Raw genomic sequence first — 21,573 nt, 5'->3', positions numbered from 1 at the left:
AGGAAGAGGAAGACAGTATAGATTCACAACAGGGGTTTTGAGGAAGGTCACAGCTCAGAGGCAGATGAGGGGGAGAGTTGGGAAATAATGGGAGAGGAGGAGGAGGGGGCAGAAGCAGAGCGGCAGGTGGCTGACATGATGTTATTAGAAACTAGCCCAGATCCTCCATCTCCCAGAACCCGGCAAGCCTTAAAAGTAGGAGAGCAAAGAGCTCAGAGACAGAGGGCATGTAGCAGCAGCCGTAGAAGTGACGAATGAGGAAGTGGGAGAGACGGGTGTATGTGGAGATTCACTCGGGATAACACCATTGTCCAAGAGGCTGGGTTCTATAGCCTCTCTCTGTAAATACTGAAATAAAAGAGGACAGTAAGAAACCTTTGTCTTTATACTTTCCTGGGCAACCAGCCAGGAGCTGATGACAGCACCCTGAAACTTCCTTACCTCCCCACCCCCAAGTAAAAGCACCACAAAATAATGACAATTATGCCGGGGATAAGCATGTATACATTGTAGTTGATCAGACCTTTATTTGGATCTCATGGTCATTTTGCAAATGAGGGCTTTTCTGCCCAGACCAAATCTCAGAACGAATTCCACCTTGCCCAAGACCTCGGAGGAAACATGAGCAACAGAAACATACTTTCCAATTGTCATTTTAGAGGACTGGAATGAGAACAGTTGATTGAAACCCGAAGGGCCCAGCTGAGGAGAAGAGTTTGAAGGTCCTTTTGGCTGGTCTGTGCCCCAAGGTGTCACTACGGACAGTCAGGCCAACAATGGTGACTGTGGAATGGAAGCAAGTATGGCAAAGACTTGTGGGTATACCCCTCAAACACAAACAAAATGGCAGCCGTTATATTGGTTACCCAGTGCTTACCCTCATCTTTGGGTAATGGTAATACCTGAGAACACATTTAGTTTCTAGGCCTATATAACAATACATAACAGTTCACGTATTTTTTCGTTACTGGAAATCATCCTGGAATTTTTTTTTTTTAAATCACCACAAAACAGAAGAGGAAGCTTATGAGGAAGATGTAACTTCAAACTGTGCTTTAAAATTCCCCTGGTGTTCCTCAGGAGGTTAATGAGATGGGTCAACAATGGCAGGCACAATTTCCTGAAAAACAGCTTAGCTGACACCGCCACTCAGCTTTCCCCTATTGGGTGTGCTTCCTCAAATCAGAAGGGCCCATGATGAGACCCAACAGGCCCAGCCAGTGCCCCGCATGGACTGAGAACATGCACCATTGTTGCAACACACAAGGATTTAATGGTAGGTGTCTTCAGCACGCAAGTCAACACGTAAAGAGTTCCTCAAGATACAAAATAGGAAAATTGCTGCAGGGAGATGACAGCTAGAGAACTATGGGCGGTATTCGATTAAATTTGGTCCATTAATTTAAATGGGACTACTCTGTGCAAAACTTAACTAAATATCACCCGAAGTTCAGCGAGGGGCATGGCAGATGTTGACATGTTGGAAAGGGTCCAGAGAGGAGCTTCACTAAGGGGAAATCTTGCAAAGGATGTTCTCTGCATGTTGAGCCTGCAAATGCCTTTTCTCTCCTTTTTGTATTTAATGTAATTCTTTCATACAGGATTCAGAAACCAACCCATCTAACCCTGAGGGAAAAGGACGACAGATCAGGGTGGTCGATTAATTAAATTCCTGATGCTGGAGACAAACAATGAAGGAGGCCTTCACACCCTGAGCTTCTAGAGGTGACGGGCTGGTCAGAGTTAGAAACCAAATGCTGGACCAAAGATGGGTCTTTGGGTCTGATCTATCAGGACTCTTCTTCTTCATTTTTTTTTTAACAGTAACACTTCATTGAGAGTCTACACATGGATTACCAAGGGAGTCTGATAATGCTCGAAGGCTGTACACGCAACGAACAGCTGCTGGTGGAAGAGGAAAGTGCTGAGAGAGTGCGCAAGGAGACCAGTTAGTTCCCCTCAGCACACACAGAAGTAGGTTCATCACTAGTCAATAATAATCTGAGGCACTGGTTGTAGACATGGTCCCATACAGGAGTTAGTATCAGCGACTGTATTGTATAATACAAAGGGCAATTGATTATTTTTATGGAAGAGCCAAGTTCAACCACATTGTCCCGGGGTGGTAGTCAACTGCCTTTTACTCAGACTAGACTCACTGAACTTAATGGACCCAGCGTTCATTCGTTTCAGTGGGTTGACCCTGAGTAAAACTTAGTTGAAGACCACCCATGGCCTTCAACTACTTCCGCAAAACACACCTGTCCCTTTCCTAGGGAACTTTCATGTCATGTTTTTACACCTCTAAACCAGCAGCTGCTGTCAAGCTCAGCAGACAGAAACAATGCCACAGCACCAGAAAAGCAGTCGCAATTGGCTTGAAATACCAGAATGTGAACTTTCTGCATGGACATCACAAAGCATTGCAAACCACTCCCCCTCCACAACAATGCAGATGCTTGGGACATGATTTTTATTCAGAAAGACTCTTTCCTCCAGGTAGCAGAACACACTAAATCATCTGTGTGGAAAATCACAAACGAAGAAGCCTAATAACAGAAATATGGTCAAGCTTCAAGGGCCAGATTGAGAAAACATTGGCAATTTGATACAAGTGCTTGACCAGGACAAAGTGAGATGCTGACTAAATCCATATGGGTTTTGATTTCTTCCTCAAAGCAGGTCAGCCATAGCAATTTAACACAACTGCCGCAAGGCTATGCAGTCTTGATTTAGCAAATGCGTAGATGCTGAGTTTCTTGGGTTCTTTTGTGAAGGCTGCCCAGTCCACAAGTCACTGCTGCATCTGGGCTGCTAATGGCAAGTGATTACAAGTGTAAATCGCAAGTGATCACAAGAAGGAAAAGAGGTGAGGAGTTCAAGATCCATGTGTGCTCATAGAACAGCTGGTTTCTTAAGGTGCAACTTGTAGGATTGACAAGGTTCAACGTATGAATTACATGGAAGTTCATATATATTCAAAGTCACTCGGTAAGTGTAACAGTCTATCAGGTGGGAGAAAGAGAGATCAATTGCAGAGTTCCTATCTCTTGATTTAGGGTCTAGGAGGATCTAGACCTTTGGGTTTCCTATGGATGCTACCATTATCTTTCACTACTGAAAGTTTTGTTTCCAATAGGAAACTGGATGGAAAGCACTTTTACGGATGGAAATTAAGCTGCTCTGCTTTGGCAACCTAGAAAACGAACAGTGCTGAGCTAAGCTCAGTGCAGATGCAACAGTCTCGAGCCAGCTACAGTTATGTGGAAAGTAAACAGTTTTGCTGGTAAGACAGCATTTTATGACAGCAAGAGGCTTAAGCTGAAAAAGGGACAGCAGCTCTGATTCAAAACAGAACATAGTTCAATAGATGGCTCCTTGACACTCTATTGAAGAATTCCAAAATATCTGTGGCCTTTGGGATTTTGGCTTACTCCACTGCCAGTGAGTTATCAGGCTAACCCAAGAGAGATCTGAGGACAATATGGCACATATGATGGAAGGAAGATGTGAAGCCCAAATACTGAGCTGGTCAAAGGAAGAAAATGTCACTGGACTGACCTGCTCAGGAAGACATTTGGGAAAGCTCTGCTTTACTGAAAGCTTCAGTCCTCCAAAGAGACTTGGAAGTGATTGGTGGTTAATTTTACCATCCTATAAATAAGGGCAGTCTTCATTCCTAAACTTGCAACATCATAATCTGCAAAATTTCTCCATGTACCTAAAAACAAAAAGGGTAAGGTAGTCATTTCCCTGCCCCCCAAGTATTCTTACTCTCGACCGTCAGCACAAATTGCTTCTAATGGCGAAGACAGACATAACGTTTAAACAGTGGTCTCAAGAACTTCCTCGCCTACAAGTCAAACCCTGGATCAAGCAGTTAGTCCTGTTTCCAAAGAGTGTGGGGTTTTGGGGTTTTTTTTTGGGGGGGGGATATATTTTATTTAAAATAGCATATGTAAGTGTATTCATCTCTAGGTTCACCTTTCCCCATTTCTCTCCTGTTAAAAACTGGCGAGCATCCATATTCCAGGGAGAAAAAGCGGGTGGTCAGGTGGTGTTCATGGCGTTCCACGCGCTAGCCAATCAGTACTCTGTACAGCTGGCTTTTGCTACAGATGAGTGCAGGCTTTTCAGAGGTCACCCTGGAAAACAATGCATATATTTTGAAATAAAAACCCCATAAGGATAAAGAGAAAGGAAAAGATGCTTTCACCCAGTGTGATGAGGATGCTTCGGGAATTGCCTCACTGTTTTTACAATGATCCAGCTGTCTTCATCATCAAAAACAAGGGGTTCTTGCAACGAGAGAGCAATCTTTTTTATCTGAGATTATTTTCTTTCCCTCTATTATTGAACATGCATCAAAACAACAGAGTCTTACTCGTCATTTTTTGGGGGTGGTGGTAGTGGTGGGAGGAATTAGTGCAGCAAAGAAATGTACGTGCTCTCATTCTACTACTTCTATAAGTAAAGTGTCAAAATAGCCTAACAACATCCAGACAAGTTACCAGACCAAAACTTGCAGGAATCGGTGAAGGGTGCAAATCATGAGCTAGACTTAAGGTACAATCCTAGTGAAAGGGAGATCCATGAAACTCATTTTTAACAGATGTGTCCTCAGAAAGTTTCCCACAGCACAACCAAATCCGTGAGAACCTCTGTGTGGAGATCACGTATGGAATGCCGATACCATAGGATGGAATTTACCATTCAGCTGCATCACTAACACATACAGGATATGCCGACATTCCTATCAGGGAGCAAGGATAATTGTGAACATTTCCAGTGAGTTCGCAGAGATGGAACTTCCCGCCCAACCCATCCCATAAACATCATGCCGTCTGCATACATAATATAATCCAGTATTGTCATGCTAAAGAACCACCCCTCCCCCCCAAAAACCTAAAACAGAATCCCCAGAACTTTTAGTGAAGGTCAGAGAGTTCCCTGATGGGAACACGGAGTTTATGCACAGTGATGAGTATCAGAAGCAGGTTTTCCAGCATAAAGTGTCCACCAATGACAAGCCGGAGAAAGTCAGCACCATTATTTCAATCCCCCAAGCAAACGAAGATTCTTCATGTTTTATCCCGCTGTCGAGATGGGTTGGGCTTTGGCTACTCCTCCAGTTCTCGAGAGCGGTCTTCTTTTGGCAGTGCCATCGCTTCATGCCGTATTTCTGTTTGATTTCTCGTGGAGAAAAAAGTTCATTTCGGAATCATCTGGCAGGGCGGCAGCTTCAGAGGCTGGCCACGGTTTACGAAGAGCTCTCTGCCGAGGCTGTTAAAAACAACAACAACAGACAGGCCGTAAGTAGATGCTTAGCTCAAAGAGAGGCAATTACAACACATCGCGGCTGAAACAAAAGGTCAAGGCTACATTACACAAATCACACAACTGCTAAAGCAAAGCGTGCCCAGGCATATATTTGCTTTATTTTATTTTCCTGCATTTGCATTCCACCTGCCTGGAATCCAAGGCAGTACACACGAGGCAGCCAGGAGGTCTCCCATCCACTCACTCACTGACCAGACCCAGATCTGCAAATTGGTGCCCTCTCATTTGCCTTCAGATAATCACCTGGGACCATTTCCCCCCTGCATCCAACCCTTCCTTCTGAGCACAATTCAAAGTGTTGGTGCTGACCTTTAAAGCCCTAAACGGCCTCGGTCCAGTATACCTGAAGGAGCGTCTCCATCTCCATCATTCTGCCCGGACACTGAGGTCCAGTGCCGAGGGCCTTCTGGCGGTTCCCTCACTGCGAGAAGCCAAGTCACAGGGAACCAGGCAGAGAGCCTTTTCAGTAGTGGCACCCGCCCTGTGGAACGCCCTCCCACCAGATGTCAAAGAGAAAAACAACTACCAAACTTTTAGAAGACATCTGAAGGCAGCCCTGTTTAGGGAAACTTTTAATGTTTAACAGACTACTGTATTTTAATACTTTGTTGAAAGCCAGATGATCGGGGTATAAATAAATTATTATTATTATTATTATTATTATTATTATTATTATTATTATTATTATTATTACTACTACTACACTGTACCCCAAAGTTGGTTGATGACCACATTTGGCTGGGGAGGAGCCACAACTCAGTCGTGGAGAATCTGCCTTGCATGCAGAAGGTCAATCGCAGGCATCCGCAGGTGAGGCATTTAGCCAGTTCAATGGAAACCATACGACTTAAAGGTCAAAAGGTGCACCCAACTTTGATCAAGTCAAAAGTCAAAGTGCACTTAAGAGTCAAGAAAGTGCACCAGGCAAAAGCAAGCACTTGAAAAAAAACTAACCATCTTTGGGAACTCTCACCTGAAGCAATTATTAAAGCCATTATCAGTTGGTGACTCATATAAGTTTTAATCTGCTAATTAGTGGACCAAATATGCACACTTAGCATTCCAGATGCTGGACTCCAACTCCCACCAGCCCCAGCCAGCCTAGCTGATGGCCAGCAATGATGGGGGTTGTAGTCCAGCGACATTTTGGAGGTCCAGTTTCCCTATTCCTGGGCCATGCAGTGCACATGCATAACTTAACCACCTCCCTCAGGAACGTCCAACCACCAAAGCAACTGCTTTAGTCATATGCTACATATGCATATTTGGTCTACTAATTAGTAGATTAAAACTTACATGAGTCATCAACTGATAATTGCTTCAACAGGGTACTAGCCCAATCTTTTTTCTTTTTAGTTTTTATGAACTCTGCAGCCGGGATGCTTCTTCTCCAAAGAAGATCTGCTCTAGGCCTGTCGCCAGCACAACCTCTGCTTTCAAAGGGATTTGCTGTCCCTGCTGGGTTGGATAAGGATCTGCCTTTCTCCAGCCAGAAGGGAAATCCAGGATTGTTTGTGTGAGAGAATGAGTGTGTGAGAGAGAAGGTCAGTAGCAGAGCTTCTGCTCTGCGTACAGAAGTTCCCAAGTTCACCCTCCGGCTAACTCATGAGAAGAGAAGACTCCCTGGAAAAGACCCTGACGTTGGGAAAGATTGAGGGCACAAGGAGAAGGGGACAACAGAGGATGAGATGGTTGGACAGTGTTCTCGAAGCTACAAACATGAGCCTGACCAAACGGCGATGCAGTGGAAGACAGAAGTGCCTGGTGTGCTCTGGTCCATGGGGTCATGAAGAGTCGGACACAACTAAACGACTAAACAACAACAACATTTTGAGCATTTTATTGGTAACTCTGTTTTCTCTGTGGTTCCTTTTCTTGTGAAGGACAGCCCAACTTTCCCCCCTTGTGTTTATATGGAAGCTTAAAAAGCTCAACTCACAAGTTGTGTACACTTGGATAAGAAGCGAAACTGCGAATTCACAGGATGAATTCTTGCAGGGTTGATCTTTAACGAAGGGCTAACGCTATCACAGCAAAATCTGGTGATAAATCCCTGATCAGGACAGAATGGAGCATGGAGTATCCCAGCTCTTAATGAGACACTGCTCAGGAAAAACTGATTTGGCCAAAGAATATCAAGCACCCCCTTCAATATCCAGACTTTTCATGTGTTTTGGAAGGAGCTCTGTCTTAGAATAATCTGCAACATGTGTGTACAATTTTCAACAACATATAAGGATCCCAACTGCTGAGCAACAAGCAAGTTTAATGCTCATCCAGAGTGCCAATATTCTGAGTATTTGGCTTGTAACGTCTTGACGCTTATTCTTATTTTTACAAAGCTGAACAAAGAGGCATGCTATCAACGAAGAGGCATGCTATTAATCGGCAGGCATTTTAGATGATGGCCGAAGAGAGGGAAGCTGCCAATTCGTAGCAGCACCTTAAACAGGGACCCTTCACTTTGATCCTGCAAACGTCCCCATTTCCTGCCAAAAATAGAGAAAAGCCCCCAACGACTTGTAATTAGACACCTTGTGTATAGGTGTTCTACATGTACTCGACTCCTGATAAAAGATCGCTTATAAATAAAATATACACCCGAAGAGCCATGGCTCGCAGCCAGCAAACAGATGCTCCGCAAGAGAATTACTGTTGCAAGCAAGCGTATTTTTGCCAAGAAGCTACGGATGAGACAGGGCAAAGGCAAGGATGGCTCCGGGTTCCAGTAATTTCCCGTGGGTCACATTAAGGTTAAGGCTGCATTTGATTCTGATTTTCACTGAACAGTGGAATGTCAGGGGGAGTTTACTGCTCTAAGCTTCCTGTATTGAGGTCACATTGCCGGCAAATAGAATTTCCAAGCCTGGCCCCCTGTGTACAAATCCGGACATTGCTGCATGTATTTTTTTTATTTATTGCACAACGTTCTAACAAAGCAATCCACTGATAAGTGGCATCGACGGTACACCAGTTCAAAGGTGGTTTTGAACAGCTCAGCTACTTGATGGGAAAAGCAGTATGAAAACGAAACAACAAGAGCCTCTGGTTCATTCTGTCCTCCAGGCCAGATCAAGGATGGAGGGGTTTCAGGGGCAGCAATAATCAGGAACTGCGTAGGCAACGCTTTAAAATTCACACTCATGCACGCATCAAAGTCTCCGCCAAACTAACTGGGGGTTCTATTTTAAAAATCCAAATTCCGCCAACGTATAAATCATGCAAATGGATGAACTTTGCATATGCCTGCTTATTTTCTGTAATTTGATCTGCTCCCATTCGCCATGGAACTGGGCAAAGAGCAATGCCAGGCCTTGCCCCCTGACCTGCGGAGATCTTATCCAGCCTCCCTTCCGGATTCTGAAATTTCTTCAAGCGCTGGCCAGGCACTTTCAAGCATATCTCCACAATAATAAGGGGCCATAAAGCTGCTCTACATTGTTTTAAAATGAAAGTCGAGGTCCTTAGGAACCTGAAATCGATGGCTAATGTTGCATTTGAAGGGCTTTTCTGCACTTCCAAAGAACTGCAGAAACATTTTCACAGCTGGGCCTATAGCCAGGAAGTTTTGTACGGGAAGTGACACGGCTCAGTGTTGGAGCATCTCCTTTGCATGCAGAAGGTCCCGGGTTCGATCCTTGCCATCTCTCGGAAGGACTAGGAATACCCCCTGCTTGAAACCCTGGGCAAAAGATCCGATCACCAGAAATTATGCCTAACCTTTGGTTTTGTCCAGATTTGAAAATGTCACCTGTTTTCAAACCAAAGCGAGGACACTTTAAAAATAAAAATAAATTTTTATAATATTTTCTTGGTTTATAAAAGTACATGCCTTGTCTCTTTTTTCCAGGTTGTACAGTTTCTTACAAATCAGTTACATTTGTTGTGAGACATTAGTGCTGAGTACAGTGGTACCTCGGGTTAAGAACTTAAATAGTTCTGGAGGTCCATTCTTAACCTGAAACTGTTCTTAACCTGAAGTACCACTTTAGCTAATGGGGCCTCCCGCTGCCACCTTGCCACGATTTCTGTTCTCATCCTGAAGGAGAATTCTTAACCCGAGGTACTATTTCTGGGTTAGCAGAGTCTGTAACCTGAAGCGTATGTAACCTGAAGCATCTGTAACTCAAGGTACCACTGTACAGTATAAGGTTGGGGAAGAAGGGGGGCAGAGGAGGGGGGGGCAGGGTGAGGCACGGGGACTAGCCAGGCAGCGCTGTTGGTGCTGGCAGTCCTTAGGGGCTCCACACAGCCGTGGCGCTCACCATTTTGCCTCGCCGGAAGTCCAGGACACTTTTTTTTTGGGGGGGGGGAATGAATACGATATCAAATCTTCTTCTTCTTCTTCTTCTTCTTCTTCTTCTTCTTCTTCTTCTTCTTCTTCTTTAAAAAGAGATATTAATATGGATTTTTTTGTTTGTGAGGCCAGATGATCAAAACATACAGCCTGCAATTCTGAGATGAAGCATTTTGGGGAGAATGGAAGTCCTGGCAGATGCTCTCAGCAGGTAGCCTTTGGTAAAGCCAATTAGTCAGAGGCTATTGCAGCTGCTCTATGAAACTCAACTGGATTGCAGAAAAAACAACAAAAAATGTATTAATCCAAAGTATATTCTAGTAAACGGCACGCACGCGTCCTCAGGTAATTAGAGCAACACCAGACTCAAAATTCTCATCAGCCCTGCTTTGAAAACAACAACAACAAACAAACAAACAAACCCCACAACCTCGTTCTGAGAGGGGGGTGTTTGTGTGTGGTGTGTTTTACAGAGGGAAAACCTTTGGCAGTTTTACACAGATTAGGCAGAAAAGAGTGACAGAAGGAGAGAGAAAGAGAGCGCTCCTTAAGATTGTGGAGTTCTGTGTTTCTTTGTGTGCTTGATTATGTTTTTATATATGCTGGACGCTGCCAAGAGTGGCTGGAGCAACACAGTTAGGTGTGCAGGGTATAAAAATAAAAATAAAAGATGTCCCTATTTTCATGGAAGAAATATTGGAGGGTATGGTATCAGGTAGTGTGAGAGCAGCTCTGCGTATTCCTGGCCCTACACAGTTCCCATTAAAAGAGAGTCTTCCCCTTTCCTCCAGGAGGAGGAATTCTTCACACACATCCCCACTGCAAAGAATAGGGAAGCCTAGCTTGCTGGGAGGTCTGCAGAGGCATCAAAGCAACTCTGGAGATCAAAGAGCGCAACTTTCAAGTAAACTGTACATTTGAATATGCACTAACATGGTGGTTCATGAACTTTGCTGAAGTCAAGGTTTGCTTCAGAGACGACTTGGTTCCTGCCTTCAGATTCTGGAAGTGGAAAAGATCTCAGGGGTACCTGTCAAAAGGCTCAGCGGCAAACCTCTGAAGTTGCAAGGTACACAACCCCTGTGCCGAAACATTTGTCAGCATTTTAAAAAAGGTGACACCGAGTGACAGTGTCTCTTTGAGAGGTTGAACATTAAATTCAGCTCTCAGTTCATTTGCCTTTTGGTGCTTATGAACCACCAGGAAAGAGGAAGACAGCCTTGCCTTGGTGGTTTATTATATTGATGGCCGGGTCTTCTTGGTGAGGTGTTTTAATTCCTCTGCAGCCTTTGGGAAAATTGCTGACTTTTGCCTCCACGTGCGTTAAAAGTCCTTTTCTGCTCAGCAAACACATTGCAGCAAATAGCATTTTCTGGCACGGAGAACGGGCCGTGCAATCTTTAAGGCAGAACATTACTTTATTACACATGTTAAGGCTTTTACTCCGTTTTAACTTTTATGAGCATGACAAAGAACGGAGAACCAGCGTTTAAACGAAGGCTCCTTTTATCCCCAGTCAACTTCACACCATTCACAAAATGTCACTGAGATATTTACTTCCAATGTGCCCAATCCCTTTAAGCTGTTCTGGGGGTATTACATTTTGGGGGGAGGGGGAATTGTAGAGGGAGGACCCCTGTGGTATCCCAGTACTACTGACATTTCTTAACATATTAGTGAGAGCTTTCTGAAGCCAAACGAGACATGATGGAAGAAGCCCCTTTTATTGAAGGCTGGGTTTACCCATTCACACAAATCTTAGAATTGTAGAGTTGGAAGGGACCCAATCCCCTGCAATACAGGAATCTTTTTGCCAGTGTTCTGTATGTGGCCCTTCTCTTGCAGTCAACCTGGAAGCTGCAGTTAGTGAAGAATGCCTCAGCACGATTGCTGACAGGAGTGAGGTCTTGTCACCATATAACACCTGTGTGCAGAGATCTGAACGGGCTGCTGATTTGCTAGTGGGCTGGCTTCGAGGTGTTGCTATTAGTACAGTGGAACCTCTACTCACGACCACAATTCGTTCCGGAGGTCTGTCCGGAAGTTGAAACGGGTTGCTGGGAGAGGCGCCATAGTGCACAGGCAGCGATCGGCCGCTTCTGCGCATGTGCAAATGGTGACTGCCACTTCTGCGCATGCTTGAACGGTGGCAAACCTACCAGTTACTTCCGGTTTGCCGCAGATGTTTTTATATATGTTAGAAGCTGGGGCAACCCAGTAAGATGTGTGGGGTATAAATAGTAAAATTATCATTGTGGAATGGGACGTCCCTATTTTTCATCAGAGAAATGTTGGAAGGGTATGATATTACTCATTCCACCTTTGTAAGAATTTGATTGTTCAGTGTGGCAGCACTTTTGGAACTCCCTGCGTATTGAGATTCAGCAAACGCCTTCCCTGCACTGTTTCTGGCGCATGCTAAAAACATTCTTGTATAGGCAAGCCTACCAAGATGCTTAAAACGTTGGGTTGTTTATAAATCTGTTTTCTTTGATTTAACTTTTGTAAGTTTTAAAGTAGGGTTGTACATTTTTCTTGATTTTATGGTTTTATCCTTTTGTGAACCGCTTTGAGGTTTGTTTGTTTGCTTTTAAAAAAAAGTCGGTGTGGTTTTGGATACCCCCAGAAGGCAAGGAGAGTCAAATCCTCATTTCCCCAATGATAGAACAGCCCACACCCATTGCTACAGCCCCACAGCCATCACCCCCTGGGTGATTTCCATCTTACTGGGCTCGTTTCCAGTATCAGAGCTCGGCTACGATTAAATATTTTCAATAAACACACAAGACGTAACCGGCTGTACGTTTGAAAAAATAATGTATACTATTCATTGTATTGAATTGTAGATTTCAACAGAAGTAGCTCATAAAGTTCAACGAAAAAAGTAGGCGACCCAGTGGATCAGTTCATTCTCTAATCAGTTTATGCATAAGGTCCATATATGTGAAAGTGTCTATTCCACTTGTCTGTTCAACAATCCACACGAAAGGTTGTTACAGTTCCACAGAATCCTTTCACAAAGTGTAAGACAAGGATTTCCGGACTATTAGCCTTGTTTCGCCATCCTGGGCTTCGTCAGTAGTACAAACTCTAGGCATAGCTGTCAACTTTTCCCTTTTCTTGCGAGGAACCCTATTCGGAATAAGGGAATTTCCCTTAAAAAATGGGAAGAGTTGACAGCCATGACTCTAGGTAATACAAATAAATACAATATCGTAATCTCACGCATTTTTACAGCAAAAATAATATAAAAACCGTCAACAACCTTACATACCATATATGATATCACAGGACAGTGGATCTTATAGCATAGTAGTAGCTGCTGTAAGTAGCAACTTTTACAGAGTAGAGTTGTATTGGACAAGCACAATATTGATTCGAGTAATAGGTGTTGGCAATCAACAGATACAAAATTTCTTTCTTAAAGTGACCCATATGGCACAGAAGTAAAACTGAGATTCCTCCACTGGGGATCCCTAGCCTCACTTTCAGAGGTGTAAGGCATCAGGCAGCTGCTGGGAGTGGGGCAAGTCTGAGAAGCCACCCACCATGTTAAATTTGCCACACTCTCCACAAGCAGGGCTTTTTTAAAAGGGGGAACTCACAGGAACTCAGTTCTGGCACCTCTCAAGTGGGCGCCATTGCCATTCTAAGAGAACAAGGTCCATGATGAGTTGCAGCACCACTTCTTCTAGAAAAATAGGACTACCCCCAAGTGATGATGCATTGAGGCATATGGGAAAATTGGACATTAGGGGAAATTGGGTGGCTAGCAGAAACCTGCTGCTAATTGTTGCAGTCTGTTGCCCCACCACTGGACCAACCAAGCTATAACCCTGCTGTCGTCCCATCCCCATCCCCCGGTCATTCCCTGAGAAGTGGAAACAGAGAGATTGTTAAATCAATGCATACTACAGAAATCCCCTCAGACTCTCGCCTTTGCATCGGTTGTGACTGTAAGACTTTGGGTAGGAACTAAGAGCTTCCCAGGTGACTTAGAGAAAACTCTTGGCTGGTTCATGCAACTGTGTAAACTCAGTTTTTTACGGCCCTTCTTATCAGACCAGTAGGTTCCTGGGCCAATTTGTTGACCTGGCCTTAAGCGGTCGCTTATATGCACATGATACCCACATCCGCATGCTCTGCTTTCTTAATCACAAGCTACGTGGATTTCCTTTCAAGCAAAGCATCTATATAAGCAGATGTGCTTCCTGAACAACTACATGCGTACCATAATAGGCGGATGATACTCTTAACTATCAATTTGCCATACCACAGAGAGGAGTGGCCCAGAGGTGTCTGTGGCCCAGCCAGCAATGGCCTCTTGTTGGTTGCTGCCCAACTATGCCAGCCTTCCTCCCCATCATTTTGCACTGTATTCTGGGACATCTGTCTGTCTGTCACATTTTGTGTTGTGTTTCTGAGGTGCAAAAAACCAAAAACAGCCTGCGCAGGCATTGGCATGCAAACTGCTGCAATGCGATTTGTTCCAACGAAATTTTATCTCGTTATTTTCTGAGGAGCTTTTTATGTTGCAAAACTTGCTTCACTGTTAACAGAACTTTTTCACAGGAACTTACTATTATACAAAACTTGCTTCTCCAATAAATAATGCAGATTTCCGTTATTTAGCTGTTTCACATTCTTTGCTTCTGCAAAAAACCCCACAATTATCAATTTTCCTCATTCATAAACCCAAAGACCCTAGCCTTGTAGCTGACCCAATGAGGTACACTAAAAATGCATGTAGTGCCGTATTTTTCACTCTATAAGACGAACTTTTCCCCTCCTAAAAAGTAAGGGGAAGGGTCTCCGTTTCTCCTGCCGCTTCGCTGAAGGGGTACTGTGCAGAGAGGGAGAGAATATTTTTTTCTTGTTCTCCCCCTCTAAAACTAGGTGCGTCTTGTGGTCGGGTGCGTCTTATGGAGCGAAAAATACGGTACTCATACCGCATCTGCCTCTGAGGTGTATAACTGTACAAAAATGAGTCACCCAAAGGGGAACTAAAAGTAGGAAATGCAGGGGTGGATATTTTTGCAGCCAGACTACCTCAACGTTCATCTCTCGTGATTTTATCTCATCTTATTTATTTAAAATATTTGTAACCTATTTTTCATCACAATGCACTCCGGGGGCAGCATACAATAATATGAATGAAAAGCTAGCCAACACAACCATAAACATTAAAACCGCAAGCAGAGAGCAGCAGTAACAGGAATAATCAAAACCTGGCCAGGCAATCAACCTGCCGTAAAGATCTGATGGGAGAGATGGATTTTCCACGGGTGCCGAAAACTAATCAGCATCAATGCCAATCATATTTCAAGGTGGAGGGCATTTGGGCATCGCTGCAGGATAAGGCCTTTCCCTGGAGGCTGGATGCAGAACAACCCAGAGGGCATCAGCTGCAGAGCTCAGCAGGTTGACAGGGTGGTATGGGAGCAGACGCTCCATCAAAGGTCCAAGTTGGGAGAACTACCTGAAAATGATTCACAGGTGGTATTTAACTCCTTGCTAAGATGTGTAAGACTGAATCAGGTAAGTGTTGGGAGATGCAAAGAGGTGGAGGGAACGTTCTTTCATATGTGGTGGACTTGTAAAAAGGTTAAAGAGTATTGGGAAATGATCCATAACGAATTGAAAAAAATGTTTAAAAGTACTCCCCCCCCCAAGCCCAGAGTCCTTTCTGTTGGGGATAATTCAGACTGAAATTCCCTGGTGTCAAAAAAGGTTATTTATGTATGCTACTACTGCAGCCTGTGTTTTGTTAGCCCCAAAATGGAAAACAAGTGAGGTTCCAACCAAAGAAGAATGGCAACTTAAGATGATGGAATATGCACAACTCGCAGACTTAACACATAGAATAAGAGAAGAAGAAGAACATATGTTTAAAGAAGATTGGAAAATGGTTATTGACTATATGGTTCTTTACCTGAAACTAAACCTGAAGCACCACTTTAGCTAATGGGGTCTCCTGCTGCCGCTGCGCCACCGGAGCATGATGTGTGTTCTCATCCTGAAGCAAAGTTCTTAACCTGAAGCACTATTTCTGGATTAGCGGAGTCTGTAACCTGAAGCGTATGTAACCTGAAGCGTATGTAACCTGAGGTACCACTGTATAGTTTTTGTAAAATATGCAGGGATTTATGATATGTAAAATGAACCATGGAAAGAGAAGAAGGGAAGTCATTGATATCTTAAGGATATAAACTGAGTATTTTAAATTGTAAAACAGAAAACTTAATAAAATTATATACAGTGGTGCCTCGCAAGACGAAATTAATTCATTCTGCAAGTTTTTTCTTCTTGCGAGTTTTTCGTCTTGCGAAGCACGGTTTCCCATAGGAATGCATTGAAAATCAATTAATGCGTTCCTATGGAGACCGCTTGCCAGGCTGGCGGTGCGGAGAAGGGCTTTTCTCCCCACCGCAAGCCTTCAGGACAGGTACGGGAACAGAGGGGAAGGCGCGCAGCGCTTCTCCTCTGTTCCCGGGGCTTGCGGTGGGAGGAGGGTTTTTCCTCCCCACCGCCAACATTCAGAACAGCATTCTGAATGTTGGCGGTGGGACCGCAAGTCTTCAGGACAGCCATCCGAAGGCTGGCGCGGGGAGAAGGTCTCTCTGCCCCACCGCCAGCCTTCGGAGGAGCCTTCCGAAGGCTGGCGGCGGGAGGAGGTCTCTCCGCCCCACCGCCAGCCTTCGGAGCAGCCTTCCGAAGGCTGGCGGCGGGAGGAGGTCTCTCCGCCCCACCGCCAGCCTTCAGAGGAGGTCTGAGGACAGTGGGGAAGACACGCTGCGCTTCCCCACTGTCCCGGAGATTTCCCTATGGGCTTTCGTCTTGCGAAGGAAGCCCATAGGGAAATTCGTTTTGCGAAGCGCCTCCAAAACGGAAAACCCTTTCGTCTAGCGGGTTTTCCGTCTTGCGAGGCGTTCGTCTTGCGGGGCACCACTGTACAAAGGTCCCTAGTTGTTTAGGGCTTGGTATATGAGCTCCAAATGATGGCTCTAGCTGGCCCTGTGTGTTGCTTATAGTCCTGAAACAGCTTTTTGCCAAGCGCTGCCCTCAATATGTTTTGGACCACAACTCCCATCAGCCCCTGCTGTAGTTGTAGTCCAAAGCATCTTGAGGGCACCATGTTGGTGTATGCTGTTCTGCAGTAACACAGGAAAGACTAGACTACCACACCTCTTGTGCTTCACTCCGTTGCTGATGTGTGATCCTGTATAGAAAGCTCATGCCTCAAGGCTCTTTTATGCAGCGTGCCAGAATCATAAGCTATTTCATCTTTTCACATTTTGATTAATGTCAATGGGGATTCTTTGCTAGTTTTCTGGGTGAGAGTGAAGTTGACAAATACTGATGCTTACCCTTGGAACTCGAATCCTGACAGGTCTATATATATTTAAAGCTAACACCAGAAATTCAATCAATAAAGAGAGGAAAGTAGATTTAGGTGTTAGATCTAGTTGCTTGTACTCTCGTAGATTTGTGGGATTATTAGTTCTCGGTTTCTCGGTCTCAAAACACGCATATGTTTAACAACATGTGTCTTTTGGAACATGCAGAGTTAATGCTGCAAATGAGCAGAAGAGCAGCTTAATTTTCAGATGATCTGGACATCTGAAGGACCCCCAGGCCTTTCAGGTTCAATACCTGCAAATGAGCGGCAAAACATCACATTTTCAACTGCACAGCCTTGCAATATCATGCTCCTCTCCATCTTATGGGAAGGGGCATAGCTCAGCAGCAGAACATCTGCCTCAAATACAGAAGTTTCCAGATTCAATCCCCAGCAACAGGGCTGGGCGAGACCCCTCTGAAACCGAGCAAGATACAGCGATTCAGTATAATTCAGTATGTTCCTATGTTATGGCAGCCCCTCTGCAGGCAAGGGGTGACATAACTGGGCTCCTGAGCCCCACAGGTGTGCCGCAGAAAGAATGTAGACGGGTCAAGGGAGTAGTGGACTCAGAAAAGGTTGAAAACCTCTGCCCTGTGATAGGACTGTGCTGAAAATGTCTCCCTCTCATTTGGCTCAGAAGGTGAGTTAACATAGCTTCCAATTGGGAGGGGGTTCCTTCTCGCAGGAATGAGGAGCTGGTAAGTTGGGGTGTGTGTTAATCTTGTTTGGGTCCATGGAAATGGGGGACCACTTTTAATTCTGATTGCTCCTCCCCAGTGGGGTGAGTGTGTGTGTGTGTGTGTGTGAGAGAGAGAGAGAGAGAGAGACAGACAGAGAAATTCCTAACATCTGACCCATGTATTACCGTATTTTTCGCCCTATAGGATGCACCGGCCCATAGGACGCACCTAGATTTTTTTGGGGGGGGGAATAAAGGGGAAAAAATTATTTCCCCCCCCCAGGCGCGGGGCTGGGGCAGGGGAAGCCCGAGCTTCCCCCACCCCAGCCCCCAGAACGGGAGCCAGAGTGATGCCGAAGCTGAGCGCAGCTTCGGCATCGCTCTGGGAGCTTGCGGGGCTGGGGGGATAGCTTCCTGAAGCCTGGAGACCCCTCTCGCTCTCCAGGCTTCAGCGAAAGCCTGCATTCGCCCCATAGGACACACACACATTTCCCCTTCATTTTTGGAGGGGAAAAGGTGTGTCCTATAGGGCGAAAAATACGGTACCCCATTTATGGATTTCATGTACCACCAATACCAGGCCCATTTACTTCTATTCTTGTGATGTGTAAGGTGTTTGAAAATACCCTATTTTTAATCCTAAACATGGGGGGATTTAAATTTACGTTTTAACTTCAACTCGGAGTTCCTATTTTGGCTAATCAACTTTCTGAGCAAAATAATAATAAAAAATCATTCTTATTTATTTATTCCTTCAGATTGAAGGCCACCCACCCCGCCCCCTTTAAACCAAGAATTTAGACATATCGTTTGGAAGCGACATTAATGGGTGATGATGTGTGAGGAAGCATTTCCGAAACACTACTGAATAATTCTTTTCCAGGAAAGAAAGACAGAAAAAACAGAGTTGTGGGTGGCTCATACAGTAGAACCTGGCTAATTTATACTAATGACTGGAATGATCGTTATTAATTATTGAATTCTGAATGAGTAACAGCAAACAAAGCAAGGGAAATGTATCACAAAAGACACTTTGTTCATGTATTTTGACAGCTGCAGTCTGAATTACAATGCAGGATCCACTAATAAGTGTCCTGTAGTCTCCTTTGCAGCAGCGGCAATTGAGCGAGATCAAAGCCACGCTACAATTGATATTCGCTCTTTGCTCAAAGGCAGGTAGGCGAGAATCACTGCTGTGGGAACAAGATGGTCTTATCCAATTTGGATCCTTGATCCACTGCTAAAGAGTTCCACTGGTACCACATCCTTTGAGCCTTGAAATATGACTCCTCAGTGGGCCTTCAAATAGGCTAGGAACTCACACTAGATCTACAGGGTCAGGTATCTTTCTTATATTTAATCCATTTCCCTCTGTGAAAGAAGTCAGCATATTTAAAAGAGGGGTTCAGTCACTATTGCTATAGGAAATTAGAAATTACTAAAACGGTAGGATGTGGGTTATTTGGGATGGGAAGGGGAAATATAAGCTGCAGAGGAATTCCTGGGCTAGCCTATGCAAAAGGAACTGGCCAGGCTAGGGCCATTAAGAAACAATACAGGGCCATTGAGGGCCATTGGTAAGGCAAGAGAACTGTCCTCACACCTTGCCCTGACTGAGCTGTGCAGAGAGACGGGAGATTTGGAAGGTTGCCAGGTTAACTGGACTATGATGTCACAGGAAGAGTATGGGGCATGTGACAAGAGACTTGCAATAACTGAATAAAGGGCAGAAGGAAGGATTTTGGCTGGCTGGCTGAAGGCAAGCTGGGAGAGGTGTCTTGGACTCCAGAGCTGCACTGATGATGGTGGGAACAAGCCCCTCTTGAGACAAGCATGCTGTAAGATCTGGACTCACTCCATCTAAATTCAGGTGTAAATATGCGAATAAACCATATTTCTTAAAGCCACAACAGCCACAGCTGTGTCTTCAATTCTCCAAAGGAGCGCCAACCCTGGTTGAGGGCCAAGACCCCTGGAATCCCATGCGTGGCTTGGCAGGGGTCAGAGCAGCCTGTAACATTATCTTCCAGTGATGGGCCGAACGAGGGGTTATGGGCAGAGTGGTGATCCTCTTGTCCTTCATTATGTTGTTGGACTCCAACTCCAGTGATCCCCAACCGATGGCCAATGGACAGAGATAATGGAAGCTGTAGTCTTAACAACACCTAAAGCAGAGCTTTCCAAACCTTGCATGACATGCTTTTTAGAGAAGCATCGTTTCATCATACGGTAATTCAGTTTTACTAGCAAACCAAAGGTTAAACTAACTCCAGCCCCAGGAGGAGTGCAGGGAGAGTTTGAGCGACACACCTGCAACTGACTCACTATTGTGTTGCGACACACAGTTTGGAAAGCTAGAGGGCCACAGGCTTCCCATCCTTGAGGACAGGATGGTAGTCATGCAACCAGCTTGACAGCGGAGGACTGACAAACTGACCCATGTCCTTGTCCACTGCAAGATATGATACTGATGCAAGAAGAATGTAACTCGTGTTGCTATAGAGCAGGCACGCCCAACTCCCAAGAGACTGCGATCAACTCACAGTATAAAAAGACCGGCTATGATCTACCCATTGTCATTGCCAGGAATTTGTTTTTTAGGGGAGGGTTGGCCAAAGGCCAACTTCATACTGAGATCTACCTGGGACCCCCCCCCGCCCGGCGATCTACGAGTAGCTCACGATCTACCTGTTGGACATGCCTGGTATAGACTGCATGGGTAGGCAAACTAAGGCCCGGGGGCCAGATCCTGCCCAATCGCCTTCTAAATCCAGCCCGCAGACAGTCCAGGAATCAGCGTGTTTTTACATGAGTAGAATGTGTCCTTTTATTTAAAATGCATCTCTGGGTTATTTGTGGGGCATAGGAATTCGTTCATTTCCCTCCCAAAAATACATTCCGGCCCCCTACAAGGTCTGAGGGACAGTGGACCAGCCCCATGCTGAAAAAGTTAGCAGACCCCTAGTATAGAGAGCAGAGGAACACATCCAGACCCAGAGACTTGCCATTAATTCTGGCCGCATCATTTCCCCACCTCCCTGCCTTGTTCTCATTTTATAGTCAACAGCAGCTGGAGTATTTGGTGGCATGTTTATTTCAGTTTGCTTGTGCCTGATGATAATTTTGTTACTAAGCTTGTGATCTTCTCTTTCAATTATTCTCTCTCCTCCCCCTCCTCCATATTCTTTCTGATGGTGAGCCCTGCAGGCGCAGCCTTGTTAATTTCATGTTCGCAGAGCGCCTAGGCATCCGAGGTGCTTTATAAAAACCCTAATGCGAAGCTGGTGCTGTGCCAGTCGGCCTGAAGGGTGCCTGAAGCTCTGCAATCAACGCAGGACAGCTGAGCTGCGTGATCAGCAGAATCGTGTGGTGAAGTTCTTGCTGGACTGGACCTTCCCTAAATCAGTGCCCCCCTCTCTTTTCATGAAAGAAACCGCCTTCCCTGCAGCATCATGCATGCACCAGAGGGATGGTTTAGCAGGCTTTAAAGGTAAAGGTAAAGGTAAAGGGACCCCTGACCATTAGGTCCAGTCATGGCTGACTCTGGGGTTGCGGCACTCATCTCGCTTTATTGGCCGAGGGAGCCGGCGTACAGCTTCTGGGTCATGTGGCCAGCATGACTAAGCCGCTTCTGGCAAACCAGAGCAGCGCATAGAAACGCCGTTTACCTTCCCGCCGGAGCGGTACCTATTTATCTACTTGCACTTTGACGTGCTTTCAAACTGCTAGGTTGGCAGGAGCAGGGACCAAGCAACGGGGAGCTCGCCCCGTCATAGGGATTCAAACCGCTGACCTTCTGATCAGCAAGACCTAGGCTCTGTGGTTTAACCCACAGCGCCACCCCAAAGTTTGCAG

General features: G+C 45.2%; 1 protein-coding gene across 3 annotated transcripts in view; it reads right to left on the bottom strand.

Moving 5' to 3' along the window:
- Positions 1 to 4,690: 4,690 nt before the first annotated feature.
- SAMD12 (sterile alpha motif domain containing 12) overlaps positions 4,691 to 21,573 on the bottom strand; it is a 202,676-nt gene continuing 185,793 nt past the window's right edge. For all 3 annotated transcript variants that reach the window (XM_053395393.1, XM_053395392.1, XM_053395394.1), the window contains one exon: positions 4,691 to 5,283. Coding sequence is in view for 2 of the 3 variants with exons in the window: in XM_053395392.1 (XP_053251367.1) it covers positions 5,261 to 5,283 (23 nt within the window). In the remaining variant the exon portion in view is untranslated. The remainder of the gene's footprint in view (positions 5,284 to 21,573) is intronic.

Source organism: Podarcis raffonei, chromosome 7, assembly GCF_027172205.1.
Source record: "Podarcis raffonei isolate rPodRaf1 chromosome 7, rPodRaf1.pri, whole genome shotgun sequence".
Lineage (NCBI taxonomy): Eukaryota > Metazoa > Chordata > Lepidosauria > Squamata > Lacertidae > Podarcis > Podarcis raffonei.
The sequence above is the reverse complement of the archived record's forward strand: the minus strand, read 5'-3'. Positions and strand labels throughout refer to the sequence as shown.